Source organism: Salmo salar, unplaced genomic scaffold (assembly GCF_905237065.1).
Source record: "Salmo salar unplaced genomic scaffold, Ssal_v3.1, whole genome shotgun sequence".
Classification (NCBI taxonomy): Eukaryota; Metazoa; Chordata; class Actinopteri; order Salmoniformes; family Salmonidae; genus Salmo; species Salmo salar.
In genome coordinates, this window is record NW_025547558.1 from 27,306 (window position 1) to 53,061 (window position 25,756).

General features: G+C 46.7%; 1 protein-coding gene across 6 annotated transcripts in view; it reads right to left on the reverse strand.

The window, feature by feature from the left end:
- Positions 1–1,390: 1,390 nt before the first annotated feature.
- cep76 (centrosomal protein 76) overlaps positions 1,391–25,756 on the reverse strand; it is a 42,028-nt gene continuing 17,662 nt past the window's right edge. For 2 of the 6 annotated variants that reach the window (XM_045711355.1, XM_045711350.1), the window contains 4 exons: positions 24,880–25,213; positions 3,371–3,588; positions 2,381–3,035; positions 1,391–2,032 (listed from right to left, as the gene is read on the reverse strand). In XM_045711355.1, coding sequence (XP_045567311.1) covers positions 2,897–3,035; positions 3,371–3,588; positions 24,880–25,213 — 691 coding nt within the window. In that variant the 3' untranslated portion in view covers positions 1,391–2,032; positions 2,381–2,896. The remainder of the gene's footprint in view (positions 2,033–2,380; positions 3,036–3,370; positions 3,589–24,879; positions 25,214–25,756) is intronic. The other 4 variants (XM_045711354.1, XM_045711353.1, XM_045711352.1 and 1 more) reach the window with 4 other exon arrangements.

Below are 25,756 nucleotides of genomic sequence, written 5' to 3' on the forward strand. Positions count from 1 at the left end.
AGATCTGTATTAACACCAGGCTAAATCCCCACTAAGATCTGTATTAACACCAGGCTAAATCCTCACTATGATCTGTATTAACACCAGGCTAAATCCCCAATAAGATCTGACCCTCTTCCAGCTTCATACTGAGCCAATGAGACTCACTAATCACAGTTTAATTGAGGGCAGATAACAGCCAGTAAGATAATGAAATAGTCATCACAGTTTAATTGAGGGCTGATAACAGCCAGTAAGATAATGAAATAGTCATCAGTTTAATTGAGGGCTGATAACAGCCAGTAAGATAATGAAATAGTCATGACAGTTTAATTGAGGGCCGATAACAGCCAGTAAGATAATGAAATAGTCATCACAGTTTAATTGAGGGCTGATAACAGCCAGTAAGATAATTAAATACTCATGACAGAGATCTCCCGGGTGGCGCAGTGGTCTAAGGCGCTGCATCGCAGTGCTTTCTGTGCCACCAGAGATTCTGGGTTCGAGCCCAGGCTCTGTCGCAGCCGGCCGCGACCGGGAAGCGGCGCATAATTGGCACAGCGTCGTCCGGGTTAGGGGAGGGTTTGGCCGGTAGGGATGTCTTTGTCTCATCGCGCTCTAGCGACTCCTGTGGCGGGCCGGGCACAGTACCAGCTACTGGGAAGGACCAGCTACTGGGAAGAACAGTACCAGCTACCGGGAAGGACAGTACCAGCTACCGGGAAGGACAGTACCAGCTACCGGGAAGGACAGTACCAGCTACCGCGAAGAACAGTACCAGCTACCGGGAAGAACAGTACCAGCTACCGGGAAGGACAGTACCAGCTACTGGGAAGGACAGTACCAGCTACCGCGAAGAACAGTACCAGCTACCGGGAAGGACAGTACCAGCTACCGCGAAGAACAGTACCAGCTACCGGGAAGGACAGTACCAGCTACTGGGAAGAACAGCTACTGGGAAGGACAGTACCAGCTACCGGGAAGGACAGTACCAGCTACCGGGAAGGACAGTACCAGCTACTGGGAGTCATAAGATCTGTCACTTATTATCTGTGGTTTGAATCCTAAAGTGCTTTTGCAAAAACCATCAACTTTAGTTCTAAACTGGTGTTTTATGAATGATTGTGTTTGTTAGTGCAGTAGATGTGAATGTGAGGACCATGTCGATATTCCCTAGACGGTGAACACCATTACTACTGGACGAATGGAGCCTTCGCTCCAGTCAGTTCAACCTTCACCAGTCTCTGCTGGTCTTCACTCGCCACCTAGTGGTGGAAATATGTTTTACACATCTACCTGTTTAATACCGTCATGGTGGGTTTCTTAAACTCTAGAAAACACACCTGATTGACTAGGTGACAGGAACAAGCTCTGATCAATCACATTTAGTTCAATTACAATTCAAACTCAATCAATTTTTTAAAAAGTAATTTATTTATTTAGAAAAAAAATATATAAATACATTCTAATATAGTAAACAAAGTGTGTAATAAGACAGTATAAAGATAAAACCATAAAACATTGTAGTGACGGAGGGGGAATCAATAGTTACATATCAGGCTATTTACATGTTATTATACGTCTGGACAACGGGAATCACAATAAAATCACAGTATCCAATCGCAATGCATACAAAATGGTGAGAATCGCAATAAATATGGATGGTATCAGCACCTACAGTAAGTATGGTGGTCATATGGTACCTGGTAACCCAATACATATGGTATCAATACCTCAGTATGGTGGTAATATGGTACGCTGAGGTACCTGGTAACCCAATACATATGGTATCAATACCTCAGTATGGTGGTAATATGGTATGCTGAGGTACCTGGTAACCCAATACATATGGTATCAATACCTCAGTATGGTGGTCATATGGTATGCTGAGGTACCTGGTAACCCAATACATATGGTATCAATACCTCAGTATGGTGGTAACATGGTATGCTGAGGTACCTGGTAACCCAATACATATGGTATCAATACCTCAGTATGGTGGTCATATGGTATGCTGAGGTACCTGGTAACCCAATACATATGGTATCAATACCTCAGTATGGTGGTCCATATTTCAATACCTCAGTATGGTGGTAATATGGTATGCTGAGGTACCTGGTAACCCAATACATATGGTATCAATACCTCAGTATGGTGGTAATATGGTATGCTGAGGTACCTGGTAACCCAATACATATGGTATCAATACCTCAGTATGGTGGTCATATGGTATGCTGAGGTACCTGGTAACCCAATACATATGGTATCAATACCTCAGTATGGTGGTCATATGGTATGCTGAGGTACCTGGTAACCCAATACATATGGTATCAATACCTCAGTATGGTGGTAATATGGTATGCTGAGGTACCTGGTAACCCAATACATATGGTATCAATACCTCAGTATGGTGGTAATATGGTATGCTGAGGTACCTGGTAACCCAATACATATGGTATCAATACTTCAGTATGGTGGTAATATGGTATGCTGAGGTACCTGGTAACCCAATACATATGGTATCAATACCTCAGTATGGTGGTAACATGGTATGCTGAGGTACCTGGTAACCCAATACATATGGTATCAATACTTCAGTATGGTGGTAATATGGTATGCTGAGGTACCTGGTAACCCAATACATATGGTATCAATACCTCAGTATGGTGGTCATATGGTATGCTGAGGTACCTGGTAACCCAATACATATGGTATCAATACCTCAGTATGGTGGTCATATGGTATGCTGAGGTACCTGGTAACCCAATACATATGGTATCAATACCTCAGTATAGTGGTCATGTGGTATGCTGAGGGCCCTGGTAACCCAGATCTGTGTAAAGGATATTGGTACTGTGATTTTAACTTGATGTTCCTCCAGCGCTGGGGGTGTGTCAAAAGGTCAAAAGGTCAGGGGTCAGAGTACAGAACGATACTTGCAGGCGAACATCACCCAGACAGCGCAGGCGGACTCAGGGTACGCAAACACCCGGACACGCACCGCCAGCCTCACGCGGTCCCCACGGCAACACACGATCTCGTCACAGAACGGAGACCTGCCCGAACAACAACAACAAGTCACACGCCCCTTCAGTATCCATGACGACACACACTTCCCCCCATTTATCTGATCATCTTAAAAAAAACAGTGAGGTGTTGCCGTGCGTTGCTATAGTTACCTGAGGCAAGTAGCGAAGGCTCGGCGTGTGTTGAGGTGCGTTGCTATAGTTACCTGAGGCAAGTAGCGAAGGCTCGGCGTGTGTTGAGGTGCGTTGCTATAGTTACCTGAGGCAGGTAGCGAAGGCTCGGCGTGTGTTGCCGTGCGTTGCTATAGTTACCTGAGGCAAGTAGCGAAGGCTCGGCGTGTGTTGCGGTGCGTTGCTATAGTTACCTGAGGCAAGTAGCGAAGGCTCGGCGTGCGTTGAGGTGCAGGAAGTGGATAGGGAAACCTTTGAAGGTGTGTCCGTCCGGCACCGCCCTCCGCACAGCGTCCTGGAACTCCTCGTTACCGCAGGAAGTCCCCGTGCAGCGCTCCAGCTCGTACGCCGCCAGGGCGGAGGACAGGACGTAGGAGAGGTGGTCATCCCACACTGTGGCCAGGCCAAGGTCCTGGAGGGGAGAGATCTACTATAATACAGGTCCTGGAGGGGAGAGATCTACTATAATACAGGTCCTGGAGGGGAGAGATCTACTATAATACAGGTCCTGGAGGGGAGAGATCTACTATAATACAGGTCCTGGAGGGAGACACAGAGATCTACTATAATACAGGTCCTGGAGGGGAGAGATCTACTATAATACAGGTCCTGGAGGGGAGAGATCTAACGGGAGAGATCTACTATAATACAGGTCCTGGAGGGGAAGAGATCTACTATAATACAGGTCCTGGAGGGGAGAGATCTACTATAATACAGGTCCTGGAGGGGGAGAGATCTACTATAATACAGGTCCTGGAGGGGGAGAGATCTACTATAATACAGGTCCTGGAGGGGAGAGATCTACTATAATACAGGTCCTGGAGGGGAGAGATCTACTATAATACAGGTCCTGGAGGGGAGAGATCTACTATAATACAGGTCCTGGAGGGGAGAGATCTACTATAATACAGGTCCTGGAGGGGAGAGATCTACTATAATACAGGTCCTGGAGGGGAGAGATCTACTATAATACAGGTCCTGGAGGGGAGAGATCTACTATAATACAGGTCCTGGAGGGGAGAGATCTACTATAATACAGGTCCTGGAGGAGAGAGATCTACTATAATACAGGTCCTGGAGGGGAGAGATCTACTATTATACAGGTCCTGGAGGGGAGAGATCTACTATAATACAGGTCCTGGAGGGAAGAGATCTACTATAATACAGGTCCTGGAGGGGAGAGATCTACTATAATACAGGTCCTGGAGGGGAGAGATCTACTATAATACAGGTCCTGGAGGGGAGAGATCTACTATAATACAGGTCCTGGAGGGAGAAAGAGATCTACTATAATACAGGTCCTGGAGGGGAGAGATCTACTATAATACAGGTCCTGGAGGGAGAACAGAGATCTACTATAATACAGGTCCTGGAGGGGAGAGATCTACTATAATACAGGTCCTGGAGGGGAGAGATCTACTATAATACAGGTCCTGGAGGGGAAGAGATCTACTATAATACAGGTCCTGGAGGGAGCAGAGATCTACTATAATACAGGTCCTGGAGGGGAGAGATCTACTATAATACAGGTCCTGGAGGGGAGAGATCTACTATAATACAGGTCCTGGAGGGGAGAGATCTACTATAATACAGGTCCTGGAGGGGAGAGATCTACTATAATACAGGTCCTGGAGGGGAGAGATCTACTATAATACAGGTCCTGGAGGGAGACACAGAGATCTACTATAATACAGGTCCTGGAGGAGAGAGATCTACTATAATACAGGTCCTGGAGGGAGACACAGAGATCTACTATAATACAGGTCCTGGAGGGGAGAGATCTACTATAATACAGGTCCTGGAGGGGAGAGATCTACTATAATACAGGTCCTGGAGGGGAGAGATCTACTATAATACAGGTCCTGGAGGGGAGAAGAGATCTACTATAATACAGGTCCTGGAGGGGAGAGATCTACTATAATACAGGTCCTGGAGGGAGACCAGAGATCTACTATAATACAGGTCCTGGAGGGGAGAGATCTACTATAATACAGGTCCTGGAGGGGGAAGAGATCTACTATAATACAGGTCCTGGAGGGAGAACAGAGATCTACTATAATACAGGTCCTGGAGGGGAGAGATCTACTATAATACAGGTCCTGGAGGGAGACAGAGATCTACTATAATACAGGTCCTGGAGGGGAGAGATCTACTATAATACAGGTCCTGGAGGGGAGAGATCTACTATAATACAGGTCCTGGAGGGAGACACAGAGATCTACTATAATACAGGTCCTGGAGGGGAGAGATCTACTATAATACAGGTCCTGGAGGGGAGAGATCTACTATAATACAGGTCCTGGAGGGAGACACAGAGATCTACTATAATACAGGTCCTGGAGGGGAGAGATCTACTATAATACAGGTCCTGGAGGGAGACACAGAGATCTACTATAATACAGGTCCTGGAGGGGAGAGATCTACTATAATACAGGTCCTGGAGGGGAGAGATCTACTATAATACAGGTCCTGGAGGGAGAAGAGATCTACTATAATACAGGTCCTGGAGGGAGACACAGAGATCTACTATAATACAGGTCCTGGAGGGGAGAGATCTACTATAATACAGGTCCTGGAGGGAGACACAGAGATCTACTATAATACAGGTCCTGGAGGGGAGAGATCTACTATAATACAGGTCCTGGAGGGGAGAGATCTACTATAATACAGGTCCTGGAGGGAGACACAGAGATCTACTATAATACAGGTCCTGGAGGGGAGAGATCTACTATAATACAGGTCCTGGAGGGGAGAGATCTACTATAATACAGGTCCTGGAGGGGAGAGATCTACTATAATACAGGTCCTGGAGGGGAGAGATCTACTATAATACAGGTCCTGGAGGGGAGAGATCTACTATAATACAGGTCCTGGAGGGAGAAGAGATCTACTATAATACAGGTCCTGGAGGGGAGAGATCTACTATAATACAGGTCCTGGAGGGAGACACAGAGATCTACTATAATACAGGTCCTGGAGGGAGAAGAGATCTACTATAATACAGGTCCTGGAGGGGAGAGATCTACTATAATACAGGTCCTGGAGGGGAGAGATCTACTATAATACAGGTCCTGGAGGGGAGAGATCTACTATAATACAGGTCCTGGAGGGGAGAGATCTACTATAATACAGGTCCTGGAGGGAGACACAGAGATCTACTATAATACAGGTCCTGGAGGGGAGAGATCTACTATAATACAGGTCCTGGAGGGGAGAGATCTACTATAATACAGGTCCTGGAGGGAGAACAGAGATCTACTATAATACAGGTCCTGGAGGGGAGAGATCTACTATAATACAGGTCCTGGAGGGAGAGATCTACTATAATACAGGTCCTGGAGGGAGACACAGAGATCTACTATAATACAGGTCCTGGAGGGGAGAGATCTACTATAATACAGGTCCTGGAGGGAGACACAGAGATCTACTATAATACAGGTCCTGGAGGGGAGAGATCTACTATAATACAGGTCCTGGAGGGGAGAGATCTACTATAATACAGGTCCTGGAGGAGAGATCTACTATAATACAGGTCCTGGAGGGGAGAGATCTACTATAATACAGGTCCTGGAGGGAGAAGAGATCTACTATAATACAGGTCCTGGAGGGAGAGATCTACTATAATACAGGTCCTGGAGGAGAGATCTACTATAATACAGGTCTGGAGGAGATCTACTATAATACAGGTCCTGGAGGGAGACACAGAGATCTACTATAATACAGGTCCTGGAGGGGAGAGATCTACTATAATACAGGTCCTGGAGGGGAGAGATCTACTATAATACAGGTCCTGGAGGGAGACACAGAGATCTACTATAATACAGGTCCTGGAGGGAGACAAGAGATCTACTATAATACAGGTCCTGGAGGGGAGAGATCTACTATAATACAGGTCCTGGAGGGAGACACAGAGATCTACTATAATACAGGTCCTGGAGGGGAGAGATCTACTATAATACAGGTCCTGGAGGGGAGATCTACTATAATACAGGTCCTGGAGGGGAGAGATCTACTATAATACAGGTCCTGGAGGGAGACACAGAGATCTACTATAATACAGGTCCTGGAGGGGAGAGATCTACTATAATACAGGTCCTGGAGGGGAGAGATCTACTATAATACAGGTCCTGGAGGGGAGAGATCTACTATAATACAGGTCCTGGAGGGGGAGAGATCTACTATAATACAGGTCCTGGAGGGGAGAGATCTACTATAATACAGGTCCTGGAGGGGAGAGATCTACTATAATACAGGTCCTGGAGGGGAGAGATCTACTATAATACAGGTCCTGGAGGGGAGAGATCTACTATAATACAGGTCCTGGAGGGAGACACAGAGATCTACTATAATACAGGTCCTGGAGGGGAGAGATCTACTATAATACAGGTCCTGGAGGGAGACAAGAGATCTACTATAATACAGGTCCTGGAGGGAGACAAGAGATCTACTATAATACAGGTCCTGGAGGGGAGAGATCTACTATAATACAGGTCCTGGAGGGGAGAGATCTACTATAATACAGGTCCTGGAGGGGAGAGATCTACTATAATACAGGTCCTGGAGGGGAGAGATCTACTATAATACAGGTCCTGGAGGGGAGACACAGAGATCTACTATAATACAGGTCCTGGAGGGGAGAGATCTACTATAATACAGGTCCTGGAGGGGAGAGATCTACTATAATACAGGTCCTGGAGGGGAGAGATCTACTATAATACAGGTCCTGGAGGGAGACACAGAGATCTACTATAATACAGGTCCTGGAGGGGAGAGATCTACTATAATACAGGTCCTGGAGGGAGACACAGAGATCTACTATAATACAGGTCCTGGAGGGAGAACAGAGATCTACTATAATACAGGTCCTGGAGGGGAGAGATCTACTATAATACAGGTCCTGGAGGGAGACACAGAGATCTACTATAATACAGGTCCTGGAGGGGAGAGATCTACTATAATACAGGTCCTGGAGGGGAGAGATCTACTATAATACAGGTCCTGGAGGGGAGAGATCTACTATAATACAGGTCCTGGAGGGAGACACAGAGATCTACTATAATACAGGTCCTGGAGGGGAGAGATCTACTATAATACAGGTCCTGGAGGGAGACACAGAGATCTACTATAATACAGGTCCTGGAGGGGAGAGATCTACTATAATACAGGTCCTGGAGGGGACACAGAGATCTACTATAATACAGGTCCTGGAGGGGAGAGATCTACTATAATACAGGTCCTGGAGGGGAGAGATCTACTATAATACAGGTCCTGGAGGGGAGAGATCTACTATAATACAGGTCCTGGAGGGAGACAAGAGATCTACTATAATACAGGTCCTGGAGGGGAGAGATCTACTATAATACAGGTCCTGGAGGGAGACAAGAGATCTACTATAATACAGGTCCTGGAGGGGAGAGATCTACTATAATACAGGTCCTGGAGGGAGACACAGAGATCTACTATAATACAGGTCCTGGAGGGGAGAGATCTACTATAATACAGGTCCTGGAGGGAGACACAGAGATCTACTATAATACAGGTCCTGGAGGGGGAGAGATCTACTATAATACAGGTCCTGGAGGGGAGAGATCTACTATAATACAGGTCCTGGAGGGAAAGAGATCTACTATAATACAGGTCCTGGAGGGAGACACAGAGATCTACTATAATACAGGTCCTGGAGGGGAGAGATCTACTATAATACAGGTCCTGGAGGGAGAAGAGATCTACTATAATACAGGTCCTGGAGGGAGAGATCTACTAAATACAGGTCTGGAGGAGATCTACTATAATACAGGTCCTGGAGGGGAACAGAGATCTACTATAATACAGGTCCTGGAGGGACACAGAGATCTACTATAATACAGGTCCTGGAGGGGAGAGATCTACTATAATACAGGTCCTGGAGGGGAGAGATCTACTATAATACAGGTCCTGGAGGGGAGAGATCTACTATAATACAGGTCCTGGAGGGGAGAGATCTACTATAATACAGGTCCTGGAGGGGAGAGATCTACTATAATACAGGTCCTGGAGGGGAGAGATCTACTATAATACAGGTCCTGGAGGGGAGAGATCTACTATAATACAGGTCCTGGAGGGAGACACAGAGATCTACTATAATACAGGTCCTGGAGGGGAGAGATCTACTATAATACAGGTCCTGGAGGGAGACACAGAGATCTACTATAATACAGGTCCTGGAGGGAGACACAGAGATCTACTATAATACAGGTCCTGGAGGGGAGAGATCTACTAAATACAGGTCCTGGAGGGAGATCTACTATAATACAGGTCCTGGAGGGGAGAGATCTACTATAATACAGGTCCTGGAGGGGAGAGATCTACTATAATACAGGTCCTGGAGGGGAGACACAGAGATCTACTATAATACAGGTCCTGGAGGGGAGAGATCTACTATAATACAGGTCCTGGAGGGGAGAGATCTACTATAATACAGGTCCTGGAGGGGAGAGATCTACTATAATACAGGTCCTGGAGGGAGACAAGAGATCTACTATAATACAGGTCCTGGAGGGGAGAGATCTACTATAATACAGGTCCTGGAGGGAGACACGAGATCTACTATAATACAGGTCCTGGAGGGAGACAAGAGATCTACTATAATACAGGTCCTGGAGGGGAGAGATCTACTATAATACAGGTCCTGGAGGGAGACACAGAGATCTACTATAATACAGGTCCTGGAGGGGAGAGATCTACTATAATACAGGTCCTGGAGGGGAGAGATCTACTATAATACAGGTCCTGGAGGGGAGAGATCTACTATAATACAGGTCCTGGAGGGAGACACAGAGATCTACTATAATACAGGTCCTGGAGGGGAGAGATCTACTATAATACAGGTCCTGGAGGGAGACACAGAGATCTACTATAATACAGGTCCTGGAGGGGAGAGATCTACTATAATACAGGTCCTGGAGGGGACACAGAGATCTACTATAATACAGGTCCTGGAGGGGAGAGATCTACTATAATACAGGTCCTGGAGGGAGACACAGAGATCTACTATAATACAGGTCCTGGAGGGGAGAGATCTACTATAATACAGGTCCTGGAGGGAGAACAGAGATCTACTATAATACAGGTCCTGGAGGGAGACGAGATCTACTATAATACAGGTCCTGGAGGGGAGAGATCTACTATAATACAGGTCCTGGAGGAGACACAGAGATCTACTATAATACAGGTCCTGGAGGGGACACAGAGATCTACTATAATACAGGTCCTGGAGGGGAGAGATCTACTATAATACAGGTCCTGGAGGGAGAGAGATCTACTATAATACAGGTCCTGGAGGGAGACACAGAGATCTACTATAATACAGGTCCTGGAGGGGAGAGATCTACTATAATACAGGTCCTGGAGGGGCCAGAGATCTACTATAATACAGGTCCTGGAGGGGGAGAGATCTACTATAATACAGGTCCTGGAGGGGAGAGATCTACTATAATACAGGTCCTGGAGGGGAGAGATCTACTATAATACAGGTCCTGGAGGGGAGAGATCTACTATAATACAGGTCCTGGAGGGAGACACAGAGATCTACTATAATACAGGTCCTGGAGGGGAGAGATCTACTATAATACAGGTCCTGGAGGGGAGAGATCTACTATAATACAGGTCCTGGAGGGGAGAGATCTACTATAATACAGGTCCTGGAGGGAGACACAGAGATCTACTATAATACAGGTCCTGGAGGGGAGAGATCTACTATAATACAGGTCCTGGAGGGAGACACAGAGATCTACTATAATACAGGTCCTGGAGGGAGACACAGAGATCTACTATAATACAGGTCCTGGAGGGGAGAGATCTACTATAATACAGGTCCTGGAGGGAGACACAGAGATCTACTATAATACAGGTCCTGGAGGGGAGAGATCTACTATAATACAGGTCCTGGAGGGGAGAGATCTACTATAATACAGGTCCTGGAGGGGAGAGATCTACTATAATACAGGTCCTGGAGGGAGACACAGAGATCTACTATAATACAGGTCCTGGAGGGGAGAGATCTACTATAATACAGGTCCTGGAGGGGAGAGATCTACTATAATACAGGTCCTGGAGGGGAGAGATCTACTATAATACAGGTCCTGGAGGGAGACACAGAGATCTACTATAATACAGGTCCTGGAGGGGAGAGATCTACTATAATACAGGTCCTGGAGGGAGACACAGAGATCTACTATAATACAGGTCCTGGAGGGGAGAGATCTACTATAATACAGGTCCTGGAGGGGAGAGATCTACTATAATACAGGTCCTGGAGGGGACAGAGATCTACTATAATACAGGTCCTGGAGGGAGACACAGAGATCTACTATAATACAGGTCCTGGAGGGGAGAGATCTACTATAATACAGGTCCTGGAGGGAGAACAGAGATCTACTATAATACAGGTCCTGGAGGGGAGAGATCTACTATAATACAGGTCCTGGAGGGGAGAGATCTACTATAATACAGGTCCTGGAGGGAGACACAGAGATCTACTATAATACAGGTCCTGGAGGGGAGAGATCTACTATAATACAGGTCCTGGAGGGAGACACAGAGATCTACTATAATACAGGTCCTGGAGGGGAGAGATCTACTATAATACAGGTCCTGGAGGGGGAGAGATCTACTATAATACAGGTCCTGGAGGGAGACACAGAGATCTACTATAATACAGGTCCTGGAGGGAGACACAGAGATCTACTATAATACAGGTCCTGGAGGGGAGAGATCTACTATAATACAGGTCCTGGAGGGAGACACAGAGATCTACTATAATACAGGTCCTGGAGGGGAGAGATCTACTATAATACAGGTCCTGGAGGGGAGAGATCTACTATAATACAGGTCCTGGAGGGAGACACAGAGATCTACTATAATACAGGTCCTGGAGGGAGACACAGAGATCTACTATAATACAGGTCCTGGAGGGGGAGAGATCTACTATAATACAGGTCCTGGAGGGGGAGAGATCTACTATAATACAGGTCCTGGAGGGGCAGAGATCTACTATAATACAGGTCCTGGAGGGGAGAGATCTACTATAATACAGGTCCTGGAGGGGGAGAGATCTACTATAATACAGGTCCTGGAGGGGACACAGAGATCTACTATAATACAGGTCCTGGAGGGGAGAGATCTACTATAATACAGGTCCTGGAGGGGAGAGATCTACTATAATACAGGTCCTGGAGGGAGACACAGAGATCTACTATAATACAGGTCCTGGAGGGGAGAGATCTACTATAATACAGGTCCTGGAGGGAGACACAGAGATCTACTATAATACAGGTCCTGGAGGGAGACACAGAGATCTACTATAATACAGGTCCTGGAGGGGAGAGATCTACTATAATACAGGTCCTGGAGGGGGCAGAGATCTACTATAATACAGGTCCTGGAGGGGAGAGATCTACTATAATACAGGTCCTGGAGGGGAGAGATCTACTATAATACAGGTCCTGGAGGGAGACACAGAGATCTACTATAATACAGGTCCTGGAGGGGAGAGATCTACTATAATACAGGTCCTGGAGGGGAGAGATCTACTATAATACAGGTCCTGGAGGGGAGAGATCTACTATAATACAGGTCCTGGAGGGAGACACAGAGATCTACTATAATACAGGTCCTGGAGGGGAGTGATCTACTATAATACAGGTCCTGGAGGGAGAACAGAGATCTACTATAATACAGGTCCTGGAGGGAGACACAGAGATCTACTATAATACAGGTCCTGGAGGGGACACAGAGATCTACTATAATACAGGTCCTGGAGGGGAGAGATCTACTATAATACAGGTCCTGGAGGGGGACAAGAGATCTACTATAATACAGGTCCTGGAGGGGAAGAGATCTACTATAATACAGGTCCTGGAGGGGAGAGATCTACTATAATACAGGTCCTGGAGGGAGACACAGAGATCTACTATAATACAGGTCCTGGAGGAGAGAGATCTACTATAATACAGGTCCTGGAGGGAGACAAGAGATCTACTATAATACAGGTCCTGGAGGGGAGAGATCTACTATAATACAGGTCCTGGAGGGAGACACAGAGATCTACTATAATACAGGTCCTGGAGGGGAGAGATCTACTATAATACAGGTCCTGGAGGGGAGAGATCTACTATAATACAGGTCCTGGAGGGGAGAGATCTACTATAATACAGGTCCTGGAGGGAGACACAGAGATCTACTATAATACAGGTCCTGGAGGGGAGAGATCTACTATAATACAGGTCCTGGAGGGAGACACAGAGATCTACTATAATACAGGTCCTGGAGGGGAGAGATCTACTATAATACAGGTCCTGGAGGGAGACACAGAGATCTACTATAATACAGGTCCTGGAGGGGAGAGATCTACTATAATACAGGTCCTGGAGGGGAGAGATCTACTATAATACAGGTCCTGGAGGGGAAAGAGATCTACTATAATACAGGTCCTGGAGGGAGACACAGAGATCTACTATAATACAGGTCCTGGAGGGGAGAGATCTACTATAATACAGGTCCTGGAGGGGACAGAGATCTACTATAATACAGGTCCTGGAGGGGAGAGATCTACTATAATACAGGTCCTGGAGGGAGAACAGAGATCTACTATAATACAGGTCCTGGAGGGAGCACAGAGATCTACTATAATACAGGTCCTGGAGGGGAGAGATCTACTATAATACAGGTCCTGGAGGGGGAGAAAGAGATCTACTATAATACAGGTCCTGGAGGGGACACAGAGATCTACTATAATACAGGTCCTGGAGGGGAACAGAGATCTACTATAATACAGGTCCTGGAGGGGAGAGATCTACTATAATACAGGTCCTGGAGGGGCAGAGATCTACTATAATACAGGTCCTGGAGGGGAAGAGATCTACTATAATACAGGTCCTGGAGGGAGACACAGAGATCTACTATAATACAGGTCCTGGAGGGGAGAGATCTACTATAATACAGGTCCTGGAGGGAGCACAGAGATCTACTATAATACAGGTCCTGGAGGGAGACACAGAGATCTACTATAATACAGGTCCTGGAGGGGAGAGATCTACTATAATACAGGTCCTGGAGGGGAGAGATCTACTATAATACAGGTCCTGGAGGGGGAGAGATCTACTATAATACAGGTCCTGGAGGGGGAGAGATCTACTATAATACAGGTCCTGGAGGGGAGACACAGAGATCTACTATAATACAGGTCCTGGAGGGGAGAGATCTACTATAATACAGGTCCTGGAGGGGAGAGATCTACTATAATACAGGTCCTGGAGGGGGGAGAGATCTACTATAATACAGGTCCTGGAGGGAGACACAGAGATCTACTATAATACAGGTCCTGGAGGGGGCAGAGATCTACTATAATACAGGTCCTGGAGGGAGAGATCTACTATAATACAGGTCCTGGAGGGAGACACAGAGATCTACTATAATACAGGTCCTGGAGGGGAGAGATCTACTATAATACAGGTCCTGGAGGGAGACACAGAGATCTACTATAATACAGGTCCTGGAGGGGAGAGATCTACTATAATACAGGTCCTGGAGGGGAGAGATCTACTATAATACAGGTCCTGGAGGGGAGAGATCTACTATAATACAGGTCCTGGAGGGAGACACAGAGATCTACTATAATACAGGTCCTGGAGGGGAGAGATCTACTATAATACAGGTCCTGGAGGGAGAGAGATCTACTATAATACAGGTCCTGGAGGGGAGAGATCTACTATAATACAGGTCCTGGAGGGAGACACAGAGATCTACTATAATACAGGTCCTGGAGGGGAGAGATCTACTATAATACAGGTCCTGGAGGGAGAACAGAGATCTACTATAATACAGGTCCTGGAGGGGAGAGATCTACTATAATACAGGTCCTGGAGGGGAGAGATCTACTATAATACAGGTCCTGGAGGGAGACACAGAGATCTACTATAATACAGGTCCTGGAGGGAGCACAGAGATCTACTATAATACAGGTCCTGGAGGGGAGAGATCTACTATAATACAGGTCCTGGAGGGAGACACAGAGATCTACTATAATACAGGTCCTGGAGGGGAGAGATCTACTATAATACAGGTCCTGGAGGGGGAGAGATCTACTATAATACAGGTCCTGGAGGGAGACACAGAGATCTACTATAATACAGGTCCTGGAGGGAGACACAGAGATCTACTATAATACAGGTCCTGGAGGGGAGAGATCTACTATAATACAGGTCCTGGAGGGGAGAGATCTACTATAATACAGGTCCTGGAGGGGAGAGATCTACTATAATACAGGTCCTGGAGGGGAGAGATCTACTATAATACAGGTCCTGGAGGGGAACAGAGATCTACTATAATACAGGTCCTGGAGGGAGACACAGAGATCTACTATAATACAGGTCCTGGAGGGGGAGAGATCTACTATAATACAGGTCCTGGAGGGGAAAGAGATCTACTATAATACAGGTCCTGGAGGGGAGAGATCTACTATAATACAGGTCCTGGAGGGAGACACAGAGATCTACTATAATACAGGTCCTGGAGGGGACAGAGATCTACTATAATACAGGTCCTGGAGGGAGACACAGAGATCTACTATAATACAGGTCCTGGAGGGAGACACAGAGATCTACTATAATACAGGTCCTGGAGGGGAGAGATCTACTATAATACAGGTCCTGGAGGGAGACACAGAGATCTACTATAATACAGGTCCTGGAGGGGAGAGATCTACTATAATACAGGTCCTGGAGGGGGAGAGATCTACTATAATACAGGTCCTGGAGGGGAGAGATCTACTATAATACAGGTCCTGGAGGGAGACACAGAGATCTACTATAATACAGGTCCTGGAGGGGAGAGATCTACTATAATACAGGTCCTGGAGGGGGAGAGATCTACTATAATACAGGTCCTGGAGGGGAGAGATCTACTATAATACAGGTCCTGGAGGGAGACACAGAGATCTACTATAATACAGGTCCTGGAGGGGAGAGATCTACTATAATACAGGTCCTGGAGGGAGACACAGAGATCTACTATAATACAGGTCCTGGAGGGGCAGAGATCTACTATAATACAGGTCCTGGAGGGGAGAGATCTACTATAATACAGGTCCTGGAGGGAGACACAGAGATCTACTATAATACAGGTCCTGGAGGGAGACACAGAGATCTACTATAATACAGGTCCTGGAGGGGAGAGATCTACTATAATACAGGTCCTGGAGGGGAAGAGATCTACTATAATACAGGTCCTGGAGGGGAGAGATCTACTATAATACAGGTCCTGGAGGGGACAGAGATCTACTATAATACAGGTCCTGGAGGGAGACACAGAGATCTACTATAATACAGGTCCTGGAGGGGAGAGATCTACTATAATACAGGTCCTGGAGGGAGACACAGAGATCTACTATAATACAGGTCCTGGAGGGGAGAGATCTACTATAATACAGGTCCTGGAGGGGAGAGATCTACTATAATACAGGTCCTGGAGGGAGACACAGAGATCTACTATAATACAGGTCCTGGAGGGGAGAGATCTACTATAATACAGGTCCTGGAGGGGAGAGATCTACTATAATACAGGTCCTGGAGGGAGACACAGAGATCTACTATAATACAGGTCCTGGAGGGGAGAGATCTACTATAATACAGGTCCTGGAGGGGAGAGATCTACTATAATACAGGTCCTGGAGGGAGACACAGAGATCTACTATAATACAGGTCCTGGAGGGGAGAGATCTACTATAATACAGGTCCTGGAGGGGAGAGATCTACTATAATACAGGTCCTGGAGGGGAAGAGATCTACTATAATACAGGTCCTGGAGGGAGACACAGAGATCTACTATAATACAGGTCCTGGAGGGGAGAGATCTACTATAATACAGGTCCTGGAGGGAGACACAGAGATCTACTATAATACAGGTCCTGGAGGGGACACAGAGATCTACTATAATACAGGTCCTGGAGGGAGACACAGAGATCTACTATAATACAGGTCCTGGAGGGGAGAGATCTACTATAATACAGGTCCTGGAGGGGAGAGATCTACTATAATACAGGTCCTGGAGGGGACACAGAGATCTACTATAATACAGGTCCTGGAGGGGAACAGAGATCTACTATAATACAGGTCCTGGAGGGGAGAGATCTACTATAATACAGGTCCTGGAGGGGAACAGAGATCTACTATAATACAGGTCCTGGAGGGGAGAGATCTACTATAATACAGGTCCTGGAGGGAGACACAGAGATCTACTATAATACAGGTCCTGGAGGGGAGAGATCTACTATAATACAGGTCCTGGAGGGAGACACAGAGATCTACTATAATACAGGTCCTGGAGGGAGACACAGAGATCTACTATAATACAGGTCCTGGAGGGGCAGAGATCTACTATAATACAGGTCCTGGAGGGGAGAGATCTACTATAATACAGGTCCTGGAGGGGAGAGATCTACTATAATACAGGTCCTGGAGGGGAGAGATCTACTATAATACAGGTCCTGGAGGGGAGACACAGAGATCTACTATAATACAGGTCCTGGAGGGGAGAGATCTACTATAATACAGGTCCTGGAGGGGAGAGATCTACTATAATACAGGTCCTGGAGGGGAGACAGAGATCTACTATAATACAGGTCCTGGAGGGAGACACAGAGATCTACTATAATACAGGTCCTGGAGGGGAGAGATCTACTATAATACAGGTCCTGGAGGGAGACACAGAGATCTACTATAATACAGGTCCTGGAGGGAGAACAGAGATCTACTATAATACAGGTCCTGGAGGGGAGAGATCTACTATAATACAGGTCCTGGAGGGAGACACAGAGATCTACTATAATACAGGTCCTGGAGGGGAGAGATCTACTATAATACAGGTCCTGGAGGGGAGAGATCTACTATAATACAGGTCCTGGAGGGGGAAGAGATCTACTATAATACAGGTCCTGGAGGGGACACAGAGATCTACTATAATACAGGTCCTGGAGGGGAGAGATCTACTATAATACAGGTCCTGGAGGGGACAGAGATCTACTATAATACAGGTCCTGGAGGGAGACACAGAGATCTACTATAATACAGGTCCTGGAGGGGAGAGATCTACTATAATACAGGTCCTGGAGGGGAGAGATCTACTATAATACAGGTCCTGGAGGGGAACAGAGATCTACTATAATACAGGTCCTGGAGGGGAGAGATCTACTATAATACAGGTCCTGGAGGGAGACACAGAGATCTACTATAATACAGGTCCTGGAGGGGAGAGATCTACTATAATACAGGTCCTGGAGGGAGAAGAGATCTACTATAATACAGGTCCTGGAGGGGCCAGAGATCTACTATAATACAGGTCCTGGAGGGGAGAGATCTACTATAATACAGGTCCTGGAGGGGACACAGAGATCTACTATAATACAGGTCCTGGAGGGGACAGAGATCTACTATAATACAGGTCCTGGAGGGGAGAGATCTACTATAATACAGGTCCTGGAGGGGGCAGAGATCTACTATAATACAGGTCCTGGAGGGAGACACAGAGATCTACTATAATACAGGTCCTGGAGGGAGCACAGAGATCTACTATAATACAGGTCCTGGAGGGGAGAGATCTACTATAATACAGGTCCTGGAGGGGACACAGAGATCTACTATAATACAGGTCCTGGAGGGAGACACAGAGATCTACTATAATACAGGTCCTGGAGGGGAGAGATCTACTATAATACAGGTCCTGGAGGGAGACACAGAGATCTACTATAATACAGGTCCTGGAGGGGAGAGATCTACTATAATACAGGTCCTGGAGGGGAGAGATCTACTATAATACAGGTCCTGGAGGGAGACACAGAGATCTACTATAATACAGGTCCTGGAGGGGAGAGATCTACTATAATACAGGTCCTGGAGGGGAGAGATCTACTATAATACAGGTCCTGGAGGGGACAGAGATCTACTATAATACAGGTCCTGGAGGGAGAACAGAGATCTACTATAATACAGGTCCTGGAGGGGAGAGATCTACTATAATACAGGTCCTGGAGGGAGACACAGAGATCTACTATAATACAGGTCCTGGAGGGAGACACAGAGATCTACTATAATACAGGTCCTGGAGGGGAGAGATCTACTATAATACAGGTCCTGGAGGGAGACACAGAGATCTACTATAATACAGGTCCTGGAGGGGAGAGATCTACTATAATACAGGTCCTGGAGGGGAGAGATCTACTATAATACAGGTCCTGGAGGGGGAGACACAGAGATCTACTATAATACAGGTCCTGGAGGGGAGAGATCTACTATAATACAGGTCCTGGAGGGGAGAGATCTACTATAATACAGGTCCTGGAGGGGAACAGAGATCTACTATAATACAGGTCCTGGAGGGGACACAGAGATCTACTATAATACAGGTCCTGGAGGGGAGAGATCTACTATAATACAGGTCCTGGAGGGAGACACAGAGATCTACTATAATACAGGTCCTGGAGGGAGACACAGAGATCTACTATAATACAGGTCCTGGAGGGGAGAGATCTACTATAATACAGGTCCTGGAGGGGAGAGATCTACTATAATACAGGTCCTGGAGGGAGAGATCTACTATAATACAGGTCCTGGAGGGGAGAGATCTACTATAATACAGGTCCTGGAGGGGAGACACAGAGATCTACTATAATACAGGTCCTGGAGGGGAGAGATCTACTATAATACAGGTCCTGGAGGGGAGAGATCTACTATAATACAGGTCCTGGAGGGGAACAGAGATCTACTATAATACAGGTCCTGGAGGGAGACACAGAGATCTACTATAATACAGGTCCTGGAGGGGAGAGATCTACTATAATACAGGTCCTGGAGGGAGACACAGAGATCTACTATAATACAGGTCCTGGAGGGAGACACAGAGATCTACTATAATACAGGTCCTGGAGGGGAGAGATCTACTATAATACAGGTCCTGGAGGGGAGACACAGAGATCTACTATAATACAGGTCCTGGAGGGGAGAGATCTACTATAATACAGGTCCTGGAGGGGAGAGATCTACTATAATACAGGTCCTGGAGGGGGGAGAGATCTACTATAATACAGGTCCTGGAGGGAGACACAGAGATCTACTATAATACAGGTCCTGGAGGGGAGAGATCTACTATAATACAGGTCCTGGAGGGAGACACAGAGATCTACTATAATACAGGTCCTGGAGGGGAGAGATCTACTATAATACAGGTCCTGGAGGGAGACACAGAGATCTACTATAATACAGGTCCTGGAGGGGAGAGATCTACTATAATACAGGTCCTGGAGGGAGACACAGAGATCTACTATAATACAGGTCCTGGAGGGGAGAGATCTACTATAATACAGGTCCTGGAGGGGAGAGATCTACTATAATACAGGTCCTGGAGGGAGACACAGAGATCTACTATAATACAGGTCCTGGAGGGGAGAGATCTACTATAATACAGGTCCTGGAGGGAGACACAGAGATCTACTATAATACAGGTCCTGGAGGGGAGAGATCTACTATAATACAGGTCCTGGAGGGGAGAGATCTACTATAATACAGGTCCTGGAGGGGGACACAGAGATCTACTATAATACAGGTCCTGGAGGGAGACACAGAGATCTACTATAATACAGGTCCTGGAGGGGAGAGATCTACTATAATACAGGTCCTGGAGGGGAGAGATCTACTATAATACAGGTCCTGGAGGGGAGAGATCTACTATAATACAGGTCCTGGAGGGAGACACAGAGATCTACTATAATACAGGTCCTGGAGGGAGACACAGAGATCTACTATAATACAGGTCCTGGAGGGGAGAGATCTACTATAATACAGGTCCTGGAGGGGAGAGATCTACTATAATACAGGTCCTGGAGGGGAGAGATCTACTATAATACAGGTCCTGGAGGGGAGAGATCTACTATAATACAGGTCCTGGAGGGAGACACAGAGATCTACTATAATACAGGTCCTGGAGGGGAGAGATCTACTATAATACAGGTCCTGGAGGAGAGACAGAGATCTACTATAATACAGGTCCTGGAGGGAGACACAGAGATCTACTATAATACAGGTCCTGGAGGGGAGAGATCTACTATAATACAGGTCCTGGAGGGAGACACAGAGATCTACTATAATACAGGTCCTGGAGGGGAGAGATCTACTATAATACAGGTCCTGGAGGGGAGAGATCTACTATAATACAGGTCCTGGAGGGGAGAGATCTACTATAATACAGGTCCTGGAGGGAGACACAGAGATCTACTATAATACAGGTCCTGGAGGGGAGAGATCTACTATAATACAGGTCCTGGAGGGAGACACAGAGATCTACTATAATACAGGTCCTGGAGGGGAGAGATCTACTATAATACAGGTCCTGGAGGGAGACACAGAGATCTACTATAATACAGGTCCTGGAGGGGAGAGATCTACTATAATACAGGTCCTGGAGGGGAGAGATCTACTATAATACAGGTCCTGGAGGGAGACACAGAGATCTACTATAATACAGGTCCTGGAGGGGAGAGATCTACTATAATACAGGTCCTGGAGGGAGACACAGAGATCTACTATAATACAGGTCCTGGAGGGAGACACAGAGATCTACTATAATACAGGTCCTGGAGGGGAGAGATCTACTATAATACAGGTCCTGGAGGGGAGAGATCTACTATAATACAGGTCCTGGAGGGGAGAGATCTACTATAATACAGGTCCTGGAGGGGAGAGATCTACTATAATACAGGTCCTGGAGGGGAGAGATCTACTATAATACAGGTCCTGGAGGGGAGAGATCTACTATAATACAGGTCCTGGAGGGGAGACACAGAGATCTACTATAATACAGGTCCTGGAGGGGAGAGATCTACTATAATACAGGTCCTGGAGGGGAGAGATCTACTATAATACAGGTCCTGGAGGGGAGAGATCTACTATAATACAGGTCCTGGAGGGAGACACAGAGATCTACTATAATACAGGTCCTGGAGGGGAGAGATCTACTATAATACAGGTCCTGGAGGGAGACACAGAGATCTACTATAATACAGGTCCTGGAGGGAGACACAGAGATCTACTATAATACAGGTCCTGGAGGGGAGAGATCTACTATAATACAGGTCCTGGAGGGAGACACAGAGATCTACTATAATACAGGTCCTGGAGGGGAGAGATCTACTATAATACAGGTCCTGGAGGGGAGAGATCTACTATAATACAGGTCCTGGAGGGGAGAGATCTACTATAATACAGGTCCTGGAGGGAGACACAGAGATCTACTATAATACAGGTCCTGGAGGGGAGAGATCTACTATAATACAGGTCCTGGAGGGGAGAGATCTACTATAATACAGGTCCTGGAGGGGAGAGATCTACTATAATACAGGTCCTGGAGGGGAGAGATCTACTATAATACAGGTCCTGGAGGGAGACACAGAGATCTACTATAATACAGGTCCTGGAGGGGAGAGATCTACTATAATACAGGTCCTGGAGGGAGACACAGAGATCTACTATAATACAGGTCCTGGAGGGGAGAGATCTACTATAATACAGGTCCTGGAGGGGAGAGATCTACTATAATACAGGTCCTGGAGGGAGACACAGAGATCTACTATAATACAGGTCCTGGAGGGAGACACAGAGATCTACTATAATACAGGTCCTGGAGGGGAGAGATCTACTATAATACAGGTCCTGGAGGGAGACACAGAGATCTACTATAATACAGGTCCTGGAGGGGAGAGATCTACTATAATACAGGTCCTGGAGGGGAGAGATCTACTATAATACAGGTCCTGGAGGGAGACACAGAGATCTACTATAATACAGGTCCTGGAGGGGAGAGATCTACTATAATACAGGTCCTGGAGGGAGACACAGAGATCTACTATAATACAGGTCCTGGAGGGGAGAGATCTACTATAATACAGGTCCTGGAGGGGAGAGATCTACTATAATACAGGTCCTGGAGGGAGACACAGAGATCTACTATAATACAGGTCCTGGAGGGGAGAGATCTACTATAATACAGGTCCTGGAGGGGAGAGATCTACTATAATACAGGTCCTGGAGGGAGACACAGAGATCTACTATAATACAGGTCCTGGAGGGGAGAGATCTACTATAATACAGGTCCTGGAGGGGAGAGATCTACTATAATACAGGTCCTGGAGGGGAGAGATCTACTATAATACAGGTCCTGGAGGGAGACACAGAGATCTACTATAATACAGGTCCTGGAGGGGAGAGATCTACTATAATACAGGTCCTGGAGGGAGACACAGAGATCTACTATAATACAGGTCCTGGAGGGGAGAGATCTACTATAATACAGGTCCTGGAGGGGAGAGATCTACTATAATACAGGTCCTGGAGGGAGACACAGAGATCTACTATAATACAGGTCATGGAGGGGAGAGATCTACTATAATACAGGTCCTGGAGGGAGACACAGAGATCTACTATAATACAGGTCCTGGAGGGGAGAGATCTACTATAATACAGGTCCTGGAGGGGAGAGATCTACTATAATACAGGTCCTGGAGGGGAGAGATCTACTATAATACAGGTCCTGGAGGGAGACACAGAGATCTACTATAATACAGGTCCTGGAGGGGAGAGATCTACTATAATACAGGTCCTGGAGGGGAGAGATCTACTATAATACAGGTCCTGGAGGGGAGAGATCTACTATAATACAGGTCCTGGAGGGAGACACAGAGATCTACTATAATACAGGTCCTGGAGGGGAGAGATCTACTATAATACAGGTCCTGGAGGGAGACACAGAGATCTACTATAATACAGGTCCTGGAGGGGAGAGATCTACTATAATACAGGTCCTGGAGGGAGACACAGAGATCTACTATAATACAGGTCCTGGAGGGGAGAGATCTACTATAATACAGGTCCTGGAGGGGAGAGATCTACTATAATACAGGTCCTGGAGGGAGACACAGAGATCTACTATAATACAGGTCCTGGAGGGGAGAGATCTACTATAATACAGGTCCTGGAGGGGAGAGATCTACTATAATACAGGTCCTGGAGGGAGACACAGAGATCTACTATAATACAGGTCCTGGAGGGGAGAGATCTACTATAATACAGGTCCTGGAGGGGAGAGATCTACTATAATACAGGTCCTGGAGGGAGACACAGAGATCTACTATAATACAGGTCCTGGAGGGAGACACAGAGATCTACTATAATACAGGTCCTGGAGGGAGACACAGAGATCTACTATAATACAGGTCCTGGAGGGGAGAGATCTACTATAATACAGGTCCTGGAGGGGAGAGATCTACTATAATACAGGTCCTGGAGGGAGACACAGAGATCTACTATAATACAGGTCCTGGAGGGGAGAGATCTACTATAATACAGGTCCTGGAGGGGAGAGATCTACTATAATACAGGTCCTGGAGGGGAGAGATCTACTATAATACAGGTCCTGGAGGGAGACACAGAGATCTACTATAATACAGGTCCTGTATTGTAGATATACAACATGACTAGACACACACAGAGAGACCGTGTTAATAATCCTGTATTGTATTTCACACAACACAACACAGCTGACCAGGTACGGGCTCTGACCAGGTACGGGCTCTGACCAGGTACGGGCTCTGACCAGGTATGCTGTTGTTTTTTTGCACTCTCACCTTCCTGTGTTCCACCACCAGGTACCTCATCTCCAGTTCCAGCCGGTTGGATGCAGCGCTGGGCTCCAGCGAGGGGCCACAGAGAGGAGGTAGAGGTGGCAGAGAGGTGGCGCTACCCGGGGAGCAAACTGAGCCAACGGCCTCCTCACTCATAACTTTCCACCGGGACTGGTTGTGGAAGTCAAACGCGCAGAGTTCCACGGCGTCCGACGGCTGGCAGTTGGCCAGGAAGGTCTTGTGGTTGAACACACAGCCGACGGTCCGGTAAGGATAGGAGGGACGGGGCTGGGGGGCTAGCGGAGGGGCATCTGGGTCAATGGCCTGGTGGAGGTACCTAAAAACCACACACACAAACAAAATGGTTGAACAGGTAGAAATATATTGTGTAGAACAAGGCATGCCACTGACGTACAGACTAGAGTAAGGGATCATCACAGGTGTTGGAGGGCCAGTAGGAGGCGCTCTTTCCTCTGGTCTAAAATAAAAATATCCCAATGCCCCAGGGCAGTGATTGGGGACATTGCCCTGTGTAGGGTGCCGTCTTTCGGATGGGACGTTAAACGGGGTGTCCTTGGACTCTCTGAGGTCATTTAAAGATCCCATGACGCTTATCGTAAGAGTAGGGGTGTTAACCCCTGGTGTCCTGGCTAAATTCCCAATCTGGCCCCTCAGACCATCACGGTCACCTAATCATCCCCAGCTTCCAATTGGCTCATTCATTCCCCCTCCTTCCTCTCCCCTGTAACTATTCCCCAGGTCGTTGCTGTAAATGAGAACGTGTTCTCAGTCAACTTACCGGGTAAAATAACGGTAAAATAAAAATAAAAAATAAAAACCATGTCTATTCACTACATTGCTGCTCCCTGGTGAAGGGGAC